This window comes from Glycine max, chromosome 18, assembly GCF_000004515.6.
Source record: "Glycine max cultivar Williams 82 chromosome 18, Glycine_max_v4.0, whole genome shotgun sequence".
Classification (NCBI taxonomy): Eukaryota; Viridiplantae; Streptophyta; class Magnoliopsida; order Fabales; family Fabaceae; genus Glycine; species Glycine max.
Genome location: NC_038254.2, coordinates 4578111 through 4596517, shown reverse-complemented (window position 1 = coordinate 4596517; position 18407 = coordinate 4578111). Strand labels below are relative to the sequence as shown.

Here is an 18407-nt window from a genome sequence, read left to right as displayed (position 1 = left end):
TGGGATACAATTTACCAATAAAACTTGCTTATAAATAAATCATTATATTACATAACATTCCATTATTGATAATATAGTTCCTAATTATAATAAATTAATGGTATGTAAGTTTTATTTGTTTTCTGGTAGGTGCACTGACCCAAGAAAATGTATAGTTCAATTAAGGTAGATGTTATGTCCTTTTTTAAGGAGCTTGGTTTTATATGGGTTAGAGTACCCCATGTACTTTGTATAATATATTTGCATCTAAAAAAATAAAAATTAATGGTATGTAAGTTGATGTAGAAAGTTAATTAAAAATTACATTTGTAAAAAACACATAATAGAATCTCTTTTTATTCCATTATATATATATATATATATATATATATATATATATATATATATATATATGTTCAAGGGACATATGGGCTTGGCCAAAGGTCATTTAGGGCATTAACATCTCCGAATGGTAGCATCTCATCCCCGGCACTACCATAATAAATTCCATGGACCAATGTTTTTGCATGGCGTTCATGTTGCTCCCTTGCCCTGGAACATGATTTGTATATGCTTTCTCTCCTCCATTTTCAATCACTGGTGTCACTTCTTGGGTTAGGATCCTATTAATCTTCTTTTCTATTTCGTTTAAGTTTTGATCAATCAACCATGAGAGATAATTCAAATCAATCAAGTTAGGATTGTTAAAAATCTTCCCGATAGTCAGGTAGTGAAACATAAGATGTGTCATCTCATGCTTCCTGTTTTCATTCTTTTGTTTCTTCGGCTGCTCTTGGGCTTTGATGATACTTTGCCTCAAAAAGCTTTCCTGATCAAACATCTTTTTGCTCTTTTGCAGTTCAGGGATTCTCCTAAACCTAGAAAGCAAACTTTGGATTCCAAGGTCAGATGGCCAAACCTCCGACTGAGGATCATTTGGATTATAGATTATAGCACATGCTTCAATCCCACAAAGGGTGCCAATTTCATCAAGTTTCTTGATCAAACCTGTAAATAAATCATAAAGGAAATTGGAAGAAAGGAGAAATAGAAATTTTATTAAACGGTAAATATGCATGCTACAAGACTAACAATATGGTTTATATAAAATAAAAAAATAATAATCTGTAACCATTTTTCCTTTTCTTTGATGTTGCCTTCCTCTTCGAGTCATTGGTTATATACACCAGTTTCACCTTCTTCATGGTAGTGATTAGAAAAGAAAAAAAAGGGCAAGAATGAAAATTGTGAAAATTTGATGTGTCTTTCTCACTATCATATATATATATATATATATATATATATATATATATATATATATATATAAACAAATTCAAGACGTAACAGAATTAGTTTAGGAAAAGTTTGCTAGAAGCTTGGAGATTTTCCATTACCATATTTCATCATTGCGCATTGTCTTAGCACACAGATTCATAATAATTAAATCCATGTACAACGAATTATTAGTGGGATTTTACAACAAAATATTGTTTAAATGATATAAGATTTGCGGAGGATCACATTTTAATTTTGGAATAAAATCTTTAATATTAAAAAATTATATTCAATTATTATAATCGATTCGAGTTGAGTCATGTGAACCTATTTAAAAAATATAAAACTATTTTAATTCTTATTTTCTCATTAGTATTGTTAATAGATAATTTTATCTCTTAAATATGTGATTATAGATTTAATTTATGATTCGTGTATTTGAAATAATATCTGTTGGGAAGAATAAATCTCTTAATACTTGGAGGGACCAAAAATACTCACTCTAACCCTTTGTATAAAAAAAAACTAATTTATCAACACCAATAAAAACAGTAAAATTGATTAATTTTAATCAATAATGTCATAAATTTAATTTTTATTTTAGAAATATATCCACATAGTTAATGAATGTCTTGTTAATAAATTTTACGATAAATTAAAAGTATAAAATGAAATTAGCAATTAATTAACATATTTAAACGTAGATCTACATTTCTCATAATTAGATATAGAATTGCACTAATTGATTTCTTATATAAAAAGGACGAAAGACAGAATTCAATACTTGAAACTTTAAAAGAAAACTCAATTCCCTATCATTATTAAACGTTTATAATAGAGAACATGTTTTAGTTTTGTTTTAGTTTTTTTCTTTCTCTAGACAAATGCTAGCATGGGTAGGTAGAGAAAGTCTCCCACAGTGAGAAATCTATTTTTTTTTGTTAGATATCTTAAGTTTTTAATATAAGGTTGAGATTTTTTTCTGCTTTTCTTTTTCTCTTTCCCAATTTACCATTTTCTTTGCCCTCGATCTCCTTCTTCCTACACATTAGAATTGAATAAACATAAGCCTCATCATAAAGCCAAAGCTACTAGCCCCAAAATTCATATCTAGCCAAAATCAAACCCGCATTAATAGCACCAGCGAACCTGTTAGCAACATCATCCTAGCGAAACCCAGTTCACCATTCATGAATTAGAGTCACTGAACCCACCATAGGTCGCATGCATCATTACCATAGGTCACATGCATGCGGGGTCATGTCCTTTGTAACCCACATCGACATCGATTTGACGGGGTGGATTTTTTTCCCTCTCTTCCAATCTCTCTATAATTTGGGGGGTTGGAGGAGATGAAGAAACCCTATCTCTGCAAAGCTATTTATCGAAGTGACGAGAAAAAGGTCTGAAAAATATAAGGCTTTGTGAGTGAGGAGTAGTTGGGTCGCAAGTAGAAAAGTTGGAGAGGATCATTTTGGTTTTGAATTTTGAAAAAAAAGATTTTTTTTTGTTTTCTTTTTAGAAGGATTTAGTTATAATGTGTGTGTTATGTTGCTGAAAGTGATTCTCCTTCTGTTCATGGCATGGCTTACGATGGTGATGTGCTTGCTTGTGTTGTGTCTGACTTCATTTGCAAAACAAAAATAGATAGATAAATAAATAGATAGAGAGAAAAAAAAATTAAGACACTCTAAAATCTATTATGAATAAATATTCACTTTTCCTTTAAACTAAACTCATTATTAATATAATCGTTTTCATTGATCCACACTTGTTGAAATAGTTTACCTTAAAAAAATGTGAGTAATTTTCCTCCTCTTTTTGGTCCTTTATGCATACAACTAGTGACAAAAATATAAATGGTTCAGCACAAACAAAAGTGTTTTGATTGTAAACCATATATTTTTTTATGAAGTGAAAGAGAAGTGTTATAAACTTAAGTTGTTGAAATATATAATGAAGAGCAATTTATTACAATAAGTACTAAGTTTGAACCGATAATTCATCAGGGTATGCATATGTCCCAAAATACATATGATAAAAAACTTATGACCGCAAGTATACATACAAAATATTTAGAACCTAAGTTTATCCATACATATGCAAAAGAAAAAGAAAGAAACACACTCAAATCCCACAAGAGTCACTACTAATCTAATCTTAAGGGAGAAACTGTACACAAAAAAGATGAATCAAGAGTCAACAGCAGGACTCCTTAGAAGAAACATCCCACCTATTCTCATTAGGACCCTCCTACATAAGCCACCTTGCTCCTCCCTGAGAAGCTCCCCACTGCCCGCTACACAATCCTCCATGATAATGAATCAAATCAATTCAAACATAGTTCAAGACTTGATTTGACGTAATTGATTAATTAAATTTGGTTCGTAAAATAAATGAGTAAAATTTGAGTTCAAAGTAAAACTCGCTGAATAAACGAGTTAAATTTAAATTACATATAATTTGATTCGATTGGTTTATATAAATCAGCTTGATATATAAGTATATTTATTTATATTTAGATTTATAACTATTTAACAATTTATGCATATATTAAATATTTTATATTATTGAATTCCTATAAAAAAAATTGATAGGCTTGAATTCCTACAATTATTTTTAGTTAATTTAATATTCTTTTGTATAAAATGAATAAATAAAAGCATGTACAATAATTATAAATTTAATATATACATGTATATATAGTAATATTTTTTTATATTATTAAAATGATTAATTAATTTTTTGATTAATTTCATATTGATTTAATTTCTGGATAAAATAATTATAATTTTAAACCAAGTCGATCTGACAAGCTGAATCGAGTTGTTGCTATGTTTAAATAAAATCGAGTTTTACCTAAAAAAAATTCACATCAAATTTTAACCGAGTGGAGTTAAAGGGAGTTCAGCTCATCTGGACTTATTTTCAATCCTACTGGCAGCAATTGTTTAAAGGATTTATTTCTCCCCTTTTCCAAGAGCATGGGGGTGCGGCTGTGGGAATGGGACTGGAGGCATAGATACTACAACAAATGACTTTAGTGTTGTCCGAGGTTTATTTGGACCAAGATATGCCAGACTCGTGAAAATAGGGGGTCTGGGTGCACCCTTCTTTCTCATCTGCGTCTGTTTATAAGATGTTGATCTCTAGTATATGGATATTGGTAACGTGTCTGGTGAGTTGCATGTAATTTAAAATGTCCATCAAAGATTTTGGCATTCTCCTGGAGACTACTACATGGGGGTTTACCAACTAAGGCATGCGTAGGAGTGTGAATATTCTGTATACAGGTTGTGTACGTATTCAGAATAGCCTAATACGCAATGAAACAAAGACGAACTTTCAATATTAATGGTATCACAACATGAGGTAAACAACAAACCGAAAGACATAGTTTATTAACAAACCAATATATTTTGAAAAGCGAAACTAATAAGCAGAATAATAAAATGAGAAGACTAGACAGTAAAATAAACCCCAAACCATAAACTATTGAACTTAAACAAGCATTCATAAACCCCAGACCATAGATCCCCAAAGGACTTCTAACAAGAACATGCTTCAAGGTAACAGGTTAGGCCAAAAGCCAGTTTAGAGTGGGAGATTAACATCTCCAAATGGAGTCATTGGTGTCTCATCCCCATTACCATTAAGCAAGTCCATAAACCACTGGCTTTCCAAGGGGTCAGCATTCACATCCGACTCATCAGGGCCATAATTCAGCGGTGTCGTCGTTGTCTCTTCAGGCGCTACGGGAAGCGCTGGTGTTTGCATCTCGGGTTGCTGTGGTGTTGTCTCGTTAACATTCAGCGTTTCCATCCTTCTACTAATGTCCCTCAGCTTCTGTTCAATCACAGATGAAAGAACATTCAAATCAGCTATGGCCATGTTGTTATCAGGATGAACAGTACCTGTGTTGAAGCACTGATACATGAACATGGTCATCTCCTTTTCTTTGTTGTCCTTCCCTATTTTCTTCACCTTGTCTCTGCCCTTCTGGATGCTTTCTGCAATGAAACTCTCTTGGTTCGCCATTTTCTTTCCCTGCTCCCATTCTGGTATGGTAGAGAACTTTCCCAGCACATTTTTGACACCCGCTTCGGATGGCCAAGTCTCTGGCTGAGGATCATCGGGGCCATAAACTATGGCACATGCTTCAATGCCACAAAGAGTGCTAAGTTCCTCCGTCTTCTTCAGCAGTGACTTCTTCCTTTTCTTGTATGAAGTCTTCCTCTCAGTATCATTGGCTATGAATGTGAGTTTCGTCTTTCTCCGGGTCATGATTGTGACCAAAAGAAGGGAGAAACAAAAGGAGAAGTGAGAAAGAAGAGATGCTTGTGGTTTCTACTGCCACCAACAATCTCTTTATATAGAATAATTTGATACAATCCGTGATTCATTTTCACTATGCATTTGTTGCTGCTATTCTGTTTTGTGTTAAAGTATTAATTGAATATTATCACATTGAATTAATGTCATTCCATTATGAAGGATATAGAGAATCCGCACTTTAATTAATGATATTTTAATTAATTTGTAAAATTTACATTATGTAGAGTTAGTACAAGAATGGTGGTATTTTTTTTTATCATTACAAGAATGTTAGTATATGTCACTGAAATAATGGACTTCATGCATACATAGATAGATTATATTTTTTAATATCATTTTAACGGTTGTCATTTTAAATTGACAGCTGGTTTTACATATTTAAATGCCACTTTAAAATGTCATTCCATATATTGATTAATCTAATCTGGATCTATATAAATATATGTATACTCAGTTTGTGTGTGTATTGTATTCTCATCATTTAGTTTCCTTTATAAATATATAGATTCCAACTTTTAATTGCTTTTTAACAGTTGTCAGTAGGGCAATATTCTTTGTATCTTATATTAATAGTAGATATTTATATATAGTAGATTACTAAATGAAATATTAATTGGGTGACCTTTATAAGAAACATATCTTTAGAAGTTTTTTTTTTCTTTCTAATATATATAATGAATGCATAAATGCCTGAACTTATCATCACTTACGCAAAAATAAAAAATAAATAAAAATACTTATGCTATGACGTTTATAAATTACAAAAGACCAAACAAACATTGATTGGGAATTTTTCTTTTACAATGATTCTTGTTCCACCATCTCAATTTACCCTGCTAACCCTTCTTTTAATACAAAAGCATCCCAACCACTAACATTGATCCCCTCCACAAAATCACCAAATCCACTTTGTTGAAACCAATAATCCAAGACTTTAAGATTGTGTTTGATATAGAAAAAAGAAATAGAATATATGAAAATAGAAAAGAGATGATTTGAAAAAAAATTAAATAAAAATAAAATAATATGTTGTGTTGTTTGTTTTGAATAAAATAGGTAAAAAAATAAAATAGAAATAATATTATAAAATTATTTGGTATGTATGAAATAAGGAAGAAACAATTAATTAAATTCAGACACAAAAGTACCATTATGACTCGCAAATGATAAAAGAGAATATAAGGGTATAGAGGTCATTTTTGTGAAAGGACAGACTTGGACTTCTTTCTTCGCCCAATTCTTTCCATTGCTCATAACAAACACAACCAAAAGGTCTCAATCAATGTTTGTGTCTTCCACAATGGAGTAATGATTGGATATATTTCTATCAAAAATATATTCTGTATTATCCGACCAAATTGCCAAATTAGAAAATTCAAGAGATAAAATTGAACAATAATTTATAAATAAAGTTTAAATATATTTTAGGTCGTTAATAAATTAGTAAATTTTATTTTTTAATTTTTTTTAAATCTTTAATAAAATAATTTTTTTCTTGTTATTTTGTTTTAGTCCTTTTATTATGTCATTTTTTCTCTAAAATATATAGATAATTTTTTATTAATCTCTATTAAATATAGGACTAATACAATTGAATGTTTTTATTTTTTGTTTCACATGGTCTAAAAGTTTTACTTGAATCACCGCCTGATACTTGGATAGAAATTTATAGAAATTCTAATTAATTAATTTTATATTTTAAATAATTTTTCACTTGTAAATTGTGTCTATAAAGTCAATGAGATATTAGTAGAAACATAGGTGTTACGGTCCTCCACAATAAGAAAATGTCTTCGAAAATTTTCTTACCTAGCTAAGATCGGAAAGATTTAGGTACTTCTCATTTTGCTTTGTTCTCTAGCTCCCACATTATATCTCTCAGAGCTTAGCTCCATATGACTTTGAGCTAATCAATAACCTTACTTTAAGTTTTTCTACTCTTCTTTCGTCACCTCCAATGGTGAAACTTCCTCAAACTTCTTATATGGTACAACACACAAACTCATAGTAGAGCTTCCAAAGTTTGAATAATTCTTTCTAATCGACCATCCACAATTGTGGGAAATTAATATACAAAACGCAAATGTAGTTTTATTCCCGAGGATTCATGTAGACTCTGTAAATACCTTGACATGCATTAAGTTTATTTCGAAGGCACTTCATGAGTTGATGAATTTATGTACATGATTTCATTGGTAACAGAAGATGTTGGAACAATAGTTTATGGCAAACCGAAAAAATTACTGGCTGAGTCGCAGACAATGTCGCTTTCTTTAAGACGTTTCGTGGCACTGCCAAAAATTGTGCAAGCAGACTATCAACCACGACGTCCCCAGGATACAACAGCTCATATCACTGTATAAGATTCCTATTGCATTGAGGGAACCTTTTCTAGAATTACACCCTCTTGTATGGCCTGAAAAGTCACTCTAAAGCCACCCGAAAATGACTTGAAAAGTCACTCTAACAGCCAACCGAAAATATGACTTGAAAAATCACTCTAATAGCCAACCGAAAAATATGACTTGAAAAGTCACTATTATAGCCAACTGAAAATATGACTTAAAATGTCACTCTAATAGCCAACCGAAAAGTATGACTTGAAAAGTCACTATTATAGCCAACCGAAAATATGACTTGAAAAGTCACTCTTATAGCCAACCGAAATTATGACTTAAAAAGTCACTCTTATAACCAACCGAAATTTTTAGAGCGACAGAAAGAAAGAGGGAGAAGTTTGCCGGAAATGCATCGGCTAAAATATGAGAGGGAGAAAGAAAAGTTGAGGAAATGCTTCTCATCTGGGGCAAAGAAAAATGAAGAAAGAAGCTCTCTATATATAGGGAGTGAAACACTATTGAAGTGTTTATCCTGAGCGATGTGGGACTTGAAGCCTTTTTTTCTTCTTTTTTTTCCTTTCTTTTTTTTTTTCAAACTTTCATCCACATTCTCCTTTGTTCTAACAATCCCCCACTTGAAATTTGAAAAGAAGATTTTCGAGGATTTCATAAAATTGTGCATAAACAAAGGTGTCATACAACTTGAACCTTTGCATAGTGAGTAAGATTCAGATTTTACTAGAGTGACTCAAAGTCTTGAACTCTATCTCCGACATCAAACCACACACAACCTTTTCATAGGTGTATTCTATAAAGTCCGTGCGTTAAAGGTCATGCACGTCTATCCCGGTATAGTGAACGCTCTAGAAATTTTTGCCCAAAATTTCATATGAAGCAGCCCCCACTTCAACATTCACATAGGTGAGTCTATCAAGAGTACTCCTGTAGCCTAGGTACTCCACTCAACATAGAGTATAGATCTCATTAAGAATTACGAATTTTTTTTCCATAACTCATCCTCTTGTTACTTCAGGAATCATGCTGCTTTCACTTATAACAGCATGTTCATCTTATATCACTTCATAACTTGTTATTACCCATTGAACCTAGTTCTTGGGATCTCCAGTCATTTAGGTCGGGTTACCATTATGAATGATCATCGCAGTAAGGGCAATAGTCCCATTCTTTTAGAAGTGTAATGGACTTTCTCTATAGCTAATCCTTTCGTCAAAGGATCTGCTAAATTATCATCAGTGTGTACGTGATCCACTCTAACAGCTCCTGTGGAGAGTAATTCTCTAACAGTGTTGTGCTTACGACGTATCTGTCATTTCTTACCATTGTAATAACGGTTCTCAATTTTTTTTCAATAGCTGTGGTACTATCGCAATGGATCAACACAGCTGATATCGGTCTTTCCCATAACGGAATCTCTGCAAGTAAGCTTCTCAGCCAACTTGTTTCCTCACTAGCAGTTGCTAGTGCTATCATCTCAAATTCCATAGTGGACTGAGCTAAGATAGTCTGTTTCTTTGACTTCCAAGAAACAGCCCCACCAACTATGCTAAATATATAGCTGCTGGTTGCTTTGGAATCATCTGAAAGAGTGTTCCAATCTGCATCGTTGTATCCTTCAAGTACAACGAGAAACCTTTTATAATGTAATCCAAGGTTTATGGTTCTTTTAAGGTACCTCATTACCCTTTCAATAGCATGCCAGTGCTCCATACTAGATCTACTGGTAAACCTGCATAATAATCCCACAACATAGGCTATGTTGGATCTAGTACAATCAGTTGCATACCTATGGCTGCCAATGATACTTGTGTACTCAGTTTGTCGTATACCTTCACCAGTGTTCTTAAACAGTTTTATACTTGGATCATATGGTGTACTAGCAGGTTTACAGTCAAAGTAATCATATTTCTTTAAGATCTTCTCAATGTGGTGAGATTGATCCAGAGAAATTTCCTCTTTTGACCTAGTAATCTTAATACCAAGGATTACACTTGCTTCTCCGAGGTCTTTCATATCAAAGTTGTTACACAACAATGATTTCACATCTAATTGGTTTGCATCCAGGAGGCAAGTCTACTAAATGCCAGGTCTTGTTAGATTCTAAAGAATCAATCTCATTATTAATGGCTTCTTGCCACAAGTCAGCATCCAAAGAAGACAAATCTTCTTGGAGGTTTGATGGATCCTCCTCTAATGTATAGGTCATATAATCGGGCCCATACTCTTTAGCAATTCTTGCTCTCTTACCTCTTCGAGGCTTTATATCTGATTCTGGTTGTGCAAGATTTTCACTACTAATAGCAAGAAGATAACTGGATGAAGTACCCCCACTATTCCTTAATTTTAAAGAAAATCAGAAACCAGATTGTTTCTCATCTCTGGAGTATGCATCACATCTTTGAGAATCAAAGTTTTTCCAGAGGTAAACTTCAGTTCAACTTCTCCAGTTCTAGTAACCGTAGAGGTGTGGGAATCACCCAGCAACACTTTCTTATTCATGTATGTTTTAAACATAGCACGATCATAGCAGACATAGCGAGAGGCGCCAGTGTCTACCCACCATCCATCTGATCCTCCAATCATATTGATCTCAGTTATCACAGCTATGTATGACTCTTGAGCAATTTTCTGTATCTCATGGGATTGAGACTCTACTGATTTATCATCAGTCATTTGATACTTGAGGTAGCGGCTAACAACATACTTTTTAGTCCCAGCTTCCTCAGTATCATACTTCTCTTCCAGAGCCAGCCAAACTAATTTGGCAGACTTATATGGGCTATAATCATAGAGATCATCAGCTAACCCATTCAGAATGAAATTCTTGCATAGGTAATCATTTTCATTCCAAAGAGCTAAGTCCATAGTCATTTTATCCTTCACTTCCTTCTCAGCATCTTTAGGCATCACTGGAATATCAATGTTCAAAACATAGGCAACTTTTCTCATAGTTAAAGAAAACATCATCTTTTGTTGCCAACGTTTGAAATGATACCCTTCAAACCTAAAAGGTTTGTTGAGGTCATTGTTGTTCGAGCAAGTAATATTTACGATAGCCATAGCAGAGCCGAAATCGTCTTAAAATTGTTGGAACAATAGTTTATGGCAAACCGAAAAAATTACTGGCTGAGTCGCGGACAATGTTGATTTCTTTAAGACGTTTCGTAGCACTGCAAAAAATTGTGCAAGCAGACTATCAACCACGACGTCCCTAGGATAAAACAACCCAGATCACTGTATAAGATTCTCATTGTACTGAGGGAACCTTTTCTAGAAGTACACCCTCTTGTATGGCTTGAAAAGTCACTCTAAAGCCACCCGAAAATATGACTTGAAAAGTCACTCTAACAGCCAACCGAAAATATGACTTGAAAAATCACTCTAATAGACAACCGAAAAATATGACTTGAAAAGTCACTATTATAGCCAACTGAAAATATGACTTAAAACGTCACTCTAATAGCCAACCGAAAAGTATGACTTGAAAAGTCACTATTATAGCCAACCGAAAATATGACTTAAAAAGTCACTCTTATAGCCAACCGAAATTATGACTTAAAAAGTCACTCTTATAACCAACCAAAATTTTTAGAGCGACAGAAAGAAAGAGGGAGAAGTTTGCCGGAAATGCATCAGCTAAAATATGAGAGGGAGAAAGAAAAGTTGAGGAAATTCTTCTCAACTGGGGAAAAGAAAAATGAAGAAAGGAGCTCTCTATATATAGTGAGTGAAATACTATTCAAGTGTTTATCCTGAGTGATGTGGGACTTGAAGCCTTTTTCTTCTTCTTTTTTTTTCTTTCTTTTTTTTTTCAAACTTTCATCCACATTCTCCTTTATTCTAACACTACAATATTTTATCTTAAGTATAAAATTGAAAATATCAATATTAATAATATAATAAATGTGTCTATTGAATAGAGGACATTAATTGATTAAATAGTTTAAACATTTTATAACACCACTGGGTCCGAACACCTAATTTTTGAGATGCTGAAAGGTGGTTCGTGGTTTGCTTTGGCCACTATCACGTTTAGAGCCCAAGTTATTTTGAAATCAAGCTTAAAAAAATTGTTTAAAGGAAATTGGGTCATTATTTTTAGATTTAGATTATTTTTTTTCTCTAAACTTATTTTGAAATTCACTTTTTAATCCTTAAAAAAATTGACTGACCTAAACAATGGTTATCATTTTCACACAGTAAAAGGACAAGAAAATAAATTAAGATGAGAACTTTTCATCAACTCATAAATATATGAATGTGTACACATAACACATCCATCCATGGCACTTTTAAGAGCAAAATTCACCAAGACAATATTTTTAAAATGGCCAACAGCCTTAATTACAACACTTTAAATTGTAGAATATTCGGTAGAAAATGTAAAAAAAAGAAAAGGGTAAGCTTCCCTCACTCTTAAAGCTCCCGAAGAAAGTGATAAAAAAAACACTTGAAAAAGGATGAAGAATTTGAGCTCTAAAAGCATCCCTTTGGGCCATAATCACCCAAAAGAACTTGAAGCCAATATTTTGTGAAAGAAAAATAAGAAAACATGGTGAGAATAAGAGAGGGGCAGCGTAGATTTTGGAGGAGAGAAGAGAATGAATAAAGCAAAGTAAATTGAATGAAATAATTATTGGCACAAAGTATTGTGTGTCTTTAGGGTTTTCTATTCACAAAAACCAAAAGTGGCACCTCAAACATATATTAAATTTCTAATGTATTAGTCAAGTTCCAAACTGTGGCCCCCAATTAAAATCTCATCACACTATCATAATATCATATTTGTAACTGCATTAGCTCCATTTCTTGTAAATTTAATTTTGATAACTGCAAACAGAACAGCGACTTTGATTTAACATAAAGCCTTATTGTCTTAATAAGTTTAAAAACGTATGAACTATTTAGAAATTGAATAATATACACAATATGTCGCAATGGAACAAAAAAGAACTTTTGATATGGGTACCAAACCATGAGGTAACCACACACCAGCAGACTTTATTTATTCAACTAACCAATACATTTTGAAAAGTGAAACACTCATAAACCATATTTGATCAATCAACATCTGGAAGTACGAAATAAACATGGGAAGCCAAGACAAGAATGACTCACATTGACACAAGGACAGTAAAAAAGCAAAACAAAGCATAAGACAATTGAACTAAAACATGATCCCAAAATGACTACTACCGAGCACATGATCCCCAAAGCCAGCTTAGAGATGGAGGTTAGCACTTCCAAATGCAGACATTATTGTCTCATTAGTCATCCCCATTACCATTAAGCCAGTCCATAAATCCCTGGCTTTGCATGGGATTAGCATTCATATCGGACCCATAGCCATTATTCAGCAGTGTCATTTCTTCAGGTGTTAGTGTTGGCATCTGGGGTTGGTATGCTACCAATGCTGGTGCTTGCATCAGGGTTTGGAATGCTGGTGTTTGCATCTGGGGTTGGTATGATGGATTTTGCATCTGGGGTTCGAATGATGAGGTTGGTATATCGGGTTGGAACGCTGGGGTTTGCATCTGGGGTTGGTTTGGTATCACCTCATTAACATTCAGCATTTCCATCTTTTTAGCAATGTCCTTTAGATTTTGATCAATCATCGATGAAAGAACATTGAAATCAGCCATGGTCATGTTATGTTCAGGCTGAACTTTCCCTGTTTTAAGCCACTGAACCATGAACAAGGACATTTCCTTCTCCTTGTTCTCATCCGCAAGCTTCTTCAATTTCTCTTTACCCTTCACGATGCTTTCTGCAATGAAACGCTCTTGGTTCGCCATCTTCTTGGTCTGCTCCCATTGAGGCATACTTTTGAACTTTCCCAGCACATTTATGACACCCGATTCAGATGGCCAAATCTCTGGCCGAGGATCATTGGGGCCATAAACTATAGCACATGCTTCAATGCCACAAAGGGTGCTGAGTTCCTCCGTTTTCTTCAGCAGTGACTGCTTCCTTTTGTTGTATGTTGTCTTCCTTTTAGAATTGTTGGCTATGAATGCTAGTTTCACCTTTTTCCGGGCCATGATGGTGACCAGAAGAAAGTGAGAAACAAAATGAGAAGTGAAAAGAGTTGCTTGTGGTTTCTACGACCACCAAGAATCTCTTTATATAGACTAATTTGATACATACATTGTTTGTTTTTCTGTCTGATTGTTCCAACTGATTTTGCACATTCAAATGTCACATTAAACGTCATTCCATACGTGAGGGATATAGAGAATCTGGCTTTCGGCACTTTAATGATATCCAAGTTTGTAAAATTTATACTAGGTATGACTTAGTAAATTACTTTATTGAGTTGGTACGAGAATGGTAGTTTATAAACAAAAATCGTATTTTCATCTTTGAATTTCATGCATACATGTATAGATTGTAATTTTTAATGGTAGCATTTTAATAGTTGCCATTTAAAAGTGACAACTGGTTTTGAACGTTGAAATATCACCTAAATGACATTCCATATATGAATAATATAGAGAATCCGACAATATATAATGATATTTAAGTTGTAAAATTTCATTATGAACTTCATATTTGACTCTCATACATAAAAATAGATAGATTCTAATTTTTAATCACATTTTAAGCATTGTTATTAGTGTAAGATTCTCCATATTATATATTTATAGTAGATTACTAAATGATATATTATTTGTGTGACAATTCCACCAAATATATTTTTAGAAGTTATTTTTCTTTCTTTTTATATATGTGTGAATTTATCATAACACTTAAAAATAAAATGTGATTTTTTAACGTTTTTATAAATTAGAAAGGCCCAATGAACATAATAAGTGTGTTTTTAGGCCAGTATGAAAAATATTGATTTTGATCCTGGTAAATTTTAAAGAGACCCATATTATTCAATGATGACATAGCATGCATCTAGATATTCACTGGCGAAAAAGAAAAAAAAACATTTGTTGTTTTCATATTTTTATATTTGTTTTAGAAATGATCTAGAAAACCACTTCCTACATCTATTATAGCAATAATCTATATAGAAATTAAGTTTGACGCCCTAAGTTGTGAATAGAACTTAACTAATCTTTGGTTCAAAAGAAAAAAAGTGAACTCATTATTATTAATTAATGAAAAATACAGGTAAATTTTAGCGATTTAAGTAAACCTGGTTTTTAGTTTAGAAAATATGGAACCAATTGATGGAAAATAGTGTAGATGCATGTCTTTACTTATCGGAAATCTTAAAAGATTGGTTATTTGTAGTTTAGAAAGTCTTTCTTCGTGACTCTCTTCATAGGTCCAGACAACCTCTATTGTTTTCTTCTAGAAAGTAATTTTCCAAAAAGCATTATAATACTTCTGGAAAATAGTTTTTAGAAGTGTTAAAATTTAAATACTTTATGGAATTCAATTTTCAGAAAAGCATAATTTTGAAGAGAGGAAAAAAAAAATACTTAAGGGAGTTGCATTTAACAATTACCTAACTTGAGCTTCAAGTGACCACACGTTGGCCCAAAGCTAAAAAAAAAGAGAAAATAATGTTGGGCTAAGAAGCCCAATGAAGATTCTAAAAAGAAAATTAAAATAAAATAAGATACTAAAGTTAGAATAGAATTTATATTTATTAAAAAAATAAAGATAAAATAAAAAAAGAGAGAAAAGTAAATATAAATAGAGAACAAATTTGATTGTTCATGTTAATTTACCACAAAATTAGTTTATTCTTATCATTAAATTAATTTTAGATGTGAAATTATTATTTTGTCTATTCTCATATAATTGTGAATTTATTTTCGAAATCTATGCTAGATTAAGCTCTTAAGATGACAATCTTTTTTTAATTCTCTTAATCATTAATTAAATATTTTAGAAATTAAATCTAAGATAAAATGATGCATTGCATTTCATGGTATATTTTACATAGATTTCATTAGTGGTTTCCATGCATTTGTTAGTGAATTAGGTTTAGTTTCTGGCATATTTCTTAGGTTTTTCTTATCTAAGACTTTGTTACGCTTTCCACGTGCTTTTGGTTGTAGGAAAGTTTCAAAGATGTTGGTTTTGCCAACAAAACGAGGGGTTGAAGACAAGCTCAATCTTGAGATTTTATGGCCCAAGGGAAAAATATAATAAATACAATCCTCTTATATTTATATTTGAAAATATAAATATATATTGTATAAAATAAATAAACACATAATTATATTAACAATTACACATTTTGTTATATTAAAAGAATAAATTAAATAGTTTTAACAAATCTCAAAAAAATAAATAAATTTTTTTATCCAAATTAGTCTAGTGTTATATATTGTCTATGATTCAATTTATGCCTCCCAGAAAAAATACACATAAATATCTAGGTAAACATAACATCAAGACAAATTGAAGCAGGTTCAACTTTCTTTATCCCCATTCCACAGAAGCTGAGAAGAATTTGTGTCCAGATTTAATAGAGGCAAGTTTATTTTTAAACACATCCCCCTCCGGTTTTGTTGAATTTGAGTAAACTTGTGGGAGAGTGCACCACATAATCTTTTACAATTTATTTTACTTATATTTTCAAAATATTAATTTAATGTAATTATAAATTAATTTTATTTAGTTTTTTATATTTTTGGTTCAAAGAAAAGTTCTAACTTGGTTTCTATCGTCTTTCTTTAGCAAAATATCATTTTATATTAAATCTTAAATATATTTTTATTCTTTATTGATATATTAACTTTTAGTTTTATGTCCATTATATATATATATATATATATATATATATATATATATATTTCTTATCATGTCAAAAAACAAACACTTTAAATCAATTATCATAAATCAATTACAAGAGGATATGATATAGGGAGCTTAAAATTTAATAAATATGAATTTATGAATATAACACATCATGAAAAACTAACAACAAATAGAGTGATATGCCACACTTTAATTTGAATAAAAATACATATGAAATAAATAGTTTCAATCAATTCATAAAAATAATTATTCAAAAAAAATAAAATTGAGGCCCCTTTAAACCATGAGCCATTTGTTGTGGCAATTTCGAACAAGACCAAGACCGATTCTGCCTGAAGATTTAAAAGCTTATGGAAAGAGTTAATAATATAACCTTGGAAGTTCGAAAATCTACCTTGGAGGAAGCATAAGCCATAGAAGCTTAATCACTGTGGAAAAAGCTTGAAGAGGAGCTCACACCACCACAAGGTGGCACTCACTACCCGGTGGTGGCGCCTCTCGTCGGGCATCCATCATCACATGGTAGCACTCACCTCACTATGATTTGTTTTTCTTTTCCGGCAACTCCACTATATCACTTTTCTGCGAATCCACTACCAAATAATAAAAAAGACATTTTAAGGAAGAAAATATATAATTATTCTTAGGAGTTTAACATATTATTGATTAAATAATTACTAACTTTTTTATTTTTTTTCAAAAATAGTATTAATAAATATAAAAGCCTAAATAAAACGATCAATTATTATGTCACTGGTAGGCCAAAATGCTATAATCTCTAATATATGCCCAATGCTCTATCATTATTTTATGTTTGTTTTTAAATTTCTATGTCCTACTATAATATTAGTAAAATCATGTGTGCGTGGTTGAAGTGTTAAATAAAAAGTTTACAATTTGATCAGAAATTCCCAACTAAAACCGTAAAAGTAGCCTTATTATTGAATGAAAAAAGACTACACGTGTTGGTTGTTTTTTACGAATGCCATTAATCCCTACCAAAAAAAAAAAGTAACCAATGGTGGTTAAAATTGCAGTTTGTGGAAGCTAAAAAAACCCCATAAAATGTAATTTTTGCATGTTAAAATAATTGTCAAGACCATGTGAATACACATGTGATTCAAAATCTGACCGTGAACGTAATTGGTAAACCAATTCAATTTGATGCAATCGTAAAAGTTGAATGCAAAAAATGACAAACATAGAGAGAAGAAAGGTAAACTATGAACCCTAATTACTACAAAAACTGATTTCTACTATGTTGGATCGATCCACGCCGGTTTTTGAAAAACTTATTTTAAATAAAACACAGTAATATTTTTGAAAATAATTGTAACTTTTCGATATCAATTTTTACATATTATTGCATAAAAAGCTCATGAAGGTTTGATCTTTAGATGTCATGCCCTAGGGTTTTGAGTAATAGCAAGTTCTTTTATTTTTAAACTTATTAATATATTGTTAATTATTAATTTGTTAATTTTTATTAGAGGGGGGATTCAAACCTACAATCTATAACTCCCTCCTTTTGTCCTTTATCATTAAGTCAATTTTATATCTCAAATGCATTTCTAAGGTGACACGACACATGAGTAGGTAAAAAAATAATAAAAATTATATAAAACTTGTGACAACTTCAAACAACAGATGAAAAATGACAAATAATCAAGAATAACATCTGATAGTGATGACTAGACTGAAAATGAGTCAAGTTAAACCGAGTTCGGTTAAGCT

At 31.8% G+C, this 18407-nt stretch overlaps 3 protein-coding genes across 3 annotated transcripts; all 3 read right to left on the bottom strand.

Annotated features, from left to right (window-relative positions):
- Positions 1-427: 427 nt before the first annotated feature.
- Positions 428-1184, bottom strand: LOC100796517 (agamous-like MADS-box protein AGL80). The gene is made up of 2 exons (XM_003552871.1): positions 1112-1184; positions 428-987 (listed from the first exon to the last, which is right to left on the bottom strand). Exons 1-2 carry the CDS (start codon positions 1182-1184, stop codon positions 428-430), a joined length of 633 nt encoding a protein of 210 aa, XP_003552919.1.
- Positions 1185-4702: 3518 nt separating this feature from the next.
- Positions 4703-5571, bottom strand: LOC100795996 (agamous-like MADS-box protein AGL80). The gene has a single exon (XM_003552870.4). The coding sequence runs from the start codon at positions 5536-5538 to the stop codon at positions 4849-4851; it is 690 nt and encodes a 229-aa protein (XP_003552918.1). The 5' UTR covers positions 5539-5571; the 3' UTR covers positions 4703-4848.
- Positions 5572-13213: 7642 nt separating this feature from the next.
- On the bottom strand, positions 13214-13987 carry LOC100794935 (agamous-like MADS-box protein AGL80). Its single transcript, XM_003552868.3, has one exon. The coding sequence runs from the start codon at positions 13985-13987 to the stop codon at positions 13214-13216; it is 774 nt and encodes a 257-aa protein (XP_003552916.1).
- Positions 13988-18407: the final 4420 nt, after the last annotated feature.